Below are 3,561 nucleotides of genomic sequence, written 5' to 3' on the forward strand. Positions count from 1 at the left end.
AAAGTAAAAGAGAGAATTATTCACAATAATCAATGCAGGCAGCAAATCAGGATCAATATGGGACAAGATGATTTAACAATAGGCAATGGAAAACAAAACAACTCCAAGTCTCCAACCTGCTGGAGATAGCCTGTGGGGAAAACAGCTAGGGGCTGGGGAGGTGGAAGGGAGAGGTGATAGGGGGTTGGGTTTGCAAAGCAGAGAAGATGAGAAAGTGTTTCCCAGTGCATCGTGAGTGGTCATTCTACTGGAGTAAAGGGTACTATGGTCACTTGTTTATAAGTGATGCAGGACCCAAATTATCCAATCTAATATACTCAAGAGGGTTAAAGGACAGAGCAAACATATAACAGAATGATTCTGTTTTTATCTTGAGAAACCAGCTGCAGAAACATACAGAATGGTTTGGATACAAGTCATTATCATGGAACCAGAAAAATCTTCAAGGAAAAACTGATTTTGCAGTTATTGTCCAAGCTTTTAAGGTTCAGAAGTTCTTTCACAAAAATTTACCCTGAAATAAGGTTTTAATTTACATGTAAATGACTGATTAGAAAGATTCCTTTCTTAAGGCAGACCAATATTTTGTCACAAACTGAAGAAAAGAGCCCTTTCAGTTACGAGCTGCAAAAGGAGTTAGTCATCTGTATCTGCCAATTCACTGATTACTGCCTTAGCTACAAAGCAGGACTTTGGCCTTTATTGCTCAGTCCTGGTATTTTTGTTTAATGTGTTGCTTTCAGAAAACAGAAGAAGAGTTAGAACCCACAGAGTTATACATTGTTACTTTTTATAGGTGCCTACAATGTCAAATCTGAAGGAGAACTTCTGAAGCTTTCCCTGCAGGCTCACTGTTCGAGAAATATGAGAAAATTATCAGAGGCTGATTTTAAGGCTTTCCAGCCAACAAAAATCTGATTTTAGTCCAAAGATTTTCAGATCTCCCAGAGGATCCAGGCCCAGAGACAAGTAAGGTTTCACCAAAAAATGATGTCACCCAATTTCTTTCTCTGGATTTTTCTTTCTTCTTCTTTTTTTTTTTTTTAAGAAGAGGAGTCAGTTCTAGATAGTTTTTGTGAGGATAGTTGTTTCTACTTTTAGATTTTAGTTTTCTCGATATACTATATACAACGTTGGTCTAATACTTAGCACTTTGGTGAGGGGGGGCACATGAATGTTAGATAAAAACAAATGTTCTGATAATCTACTACTGGAATTACAATATATTAGATCTATCCTAAGTACGTTATTTTAAGACTTTGCAGAGGATTCAGGAAAGCAACCCACACAGAGCAACCTTTTAATCCACTTTAGGAGTCAGCTCACTGTTTCCATTTCAGAGTAAGACAGTGCATATCAAAATTAACTTTTGAAGCTAGGAGTTTTTTGTTTTTGTTTTTAATCTCTTACACTTTCCACACATATACAAAAAAACACAGGTAAGGTGAAATTAATATTGTATATCTCAAAGTTGTTAATAATTTGGTAAACACAGGCTTGCGTGGAATTGGAAGGGACCTTAGAATTTCATCTATTCTGTCAATACAAGAATCCCCTCTACAATATTCTGAGCAAGGGGTCACCCAGTTATTCCAATACTTCCAAGGAACTGGCAAGGACCCGTAGCCCCATTTAAATTTTTGTTAGAATTGAACAAAACCTTGAAAAACAACCAACAACTACGCAGCCGTGGTAAGTGGCACACAATAATTAGACTTCCTTTGTAAGTTAGAACAATATTTGAATTTTTTAAATAATTAGAAGGCATATTATCTAATTGAAAAGGAAAAGTATTCAAGGGCAAGTTTCTTTTAAAAAGTTGGCAGAAATAATCTAAGCAAAGTGTCAAGTTGCAAAAATATACTTGTCACATAAGTTAAAATAACACAAGAGAAATGCAGTAACTTTTTTCTGTAGTTTCTTCTGTTAAGCTACAAAAGTAAAAGAAACTCCAGCAAAACGTTATTGCATTTCTCCTTGTGTTATTTTAACTTCTGTGATGAGTACTACAAAACAAATGCTTTCTAAACAGCTTTAGTGGGTAAAAATAATTATTCAATGGAAACAAGAGTCCCAGATAACAGCTCTATGATATTTATTTTAAAGCAGAATGTTAACCACGAAACTCTCTATACAAAAACAAAAATTGGAGATGAAGGGGGAGGGGGTTGTAAAATTTTTTGTTTCATCTAGTGTTGAGTATTATTCACAGGCTTCTAAATGTTTTCTGGGGGAAAAAAACCTACGGCCAGTTTCCAATAACAGCCTCATAACAATTGCTGACCTTTGATAGGAATGATATTGTTTTAATTATAAAATTAACAACTAGCTCCTCACTCCAGCCCAACTTGCCCGCCAGCTTTCTCCCCCTCAGTTAAGTTCAGCTGCCAATAAGGATGGGCCAGAGGGGGGGAAAAAAAAGAAAGGGTGGTGAGGAAGAAAATGCTTTTAAATAAGAGGCTTACAGCTTGCTGGACTCAGTCCAAGTACTGTTCGGCTCCAAAACGAAAGTAGAAAAAGAACCCGAGGTTTAGGCTTGTTCTGATGTCAGCCATTTTAGAATTTATTTATAAAGGGGGAGGAAGTGACAAACTCGGCTGGGGGGACGTGGGGGGGGGCGTTTTTGTTTTGCACGTTACTGCCAGAGGTCCGGGGCGAAGCCCCCCAGTGCATGCAGCAGCGGCGGCGGCGGCTGCAGCCCCGGCCCTCCTCCCCGCCCCGACTGCACCAATGACAGCGTACGGGGCACAGAGCTTTCAATCCTGCTCGCCTCCTGTCCGTCCCGGGCTGCCCGTGCAAAGTAATGAGCTCGCCATTCCCCCCTCCAGCACTCGCACTTCCTTACAAAGGAGCCAGCCCTGCCTGGAGGAGAAAGGGGTAATTGAAGGAGGCGGGGAAGCTTCAGGTTCCCCTAGAAAGTAGCTCATAGTGGCTTCCCTTCTTCACCCCCTCACCCCCACTTCATCCAGGGATCCCAGGCGGACTACGATCCTCGCAACTTGATCTAAATCGCCCCCTCCCCATCTCAGTGGCACTCCCCAGGATGCCCTCGGGGCGCCCCCCCACCATGCCTCCCGCAGCGACCCTTCTCCCCTCCCGATCCCCCTCCCCAGCTCTGCCCCGCGCTCGGACCTTGCAGTCCACACTGACAGCGTCCGGAGGGATGATGAGCGCCTCCTCGCCGCTCTTGGGCTCCTCCTTCTTGGCCTCCTTCTGGGCCAGAGCCGAGTTAAATGCCACCTTCACCATGGCGCGGCCTCTCGCTGCCCTCGCGGGGTGGGGGGTGGCACTCGCTGCGGGCCGCCTGCAAGCGACAGCTGCCTTCTCCTCCTCCTCCTCCTCCGCCCGGGCTCCGAGCTAGCGAAGGGCCCCTGCTCTAGCGGCGGCCGGACAGCAAGGTCCGTGTGCTGCGGACTCTGCCTGCGCCTGCACTGCTCGTACTGCTCCTGCCGCTGCCGCTCCTGCTCCTGCTGCTCCTGCTGCTCCTGCTGCTCCTGCGGCTCGGGCTCCTGCTCTCCAGCTCGCGGGCTCCCGCTGTGCAGGCAGTGGCCGCTCACGCAC

The 3,561-nt window shown here is 44.8% G+C and overlaps 1 protein-coding gene across 2 annotated transcripts in view; it reads right to left on the reverse strand.

Annotated features, from left to right (window-relative positions):
• Positions 1-3,319, reverse strand: part of ITM2B (integral membrane protein 2B) — a 33,649-nt gene extending 30,330 nt beyond the window's left edge. Inside the window, exon 1 of one of the 2 annotated variants that reach the window (XM_027848254.1) lies at positions 3,133-3,319. In XM_027848254.1, coding sequence (XP_027704055.1) covers positions 3,133-3,249 — 117 coding nt within the window. In that variant the 5' untranslated portion in view covers positions 3,250-3,319. The remainder of the gene's footprint in view (positions 1-3,132) is intronic. The other variant, XM_027848253.1, reaches the window with a different exon arrangement.
• Positions 3,320-3,561: the final 242 nt, after the last annotated feature.

The sequence above is a fragment of the Vombatus ursinus genome, unplaced genomic scaffold (genome assembly GCF_900497805.2).
Source record: "Vombatus ursinus unplaced genomic scaffold, bare-nosed wombat genome assembly UNPS02005659.1, whole genome shotgun sequence".
In the NCBI taxonomy this organism is placed as follows: domain Eukaryota; kingdom Metazoa; phylum Chordata; class Mammalia; order Diprotodontia; family Vombatidae; genus Vombatus; species Vombatus ursinus.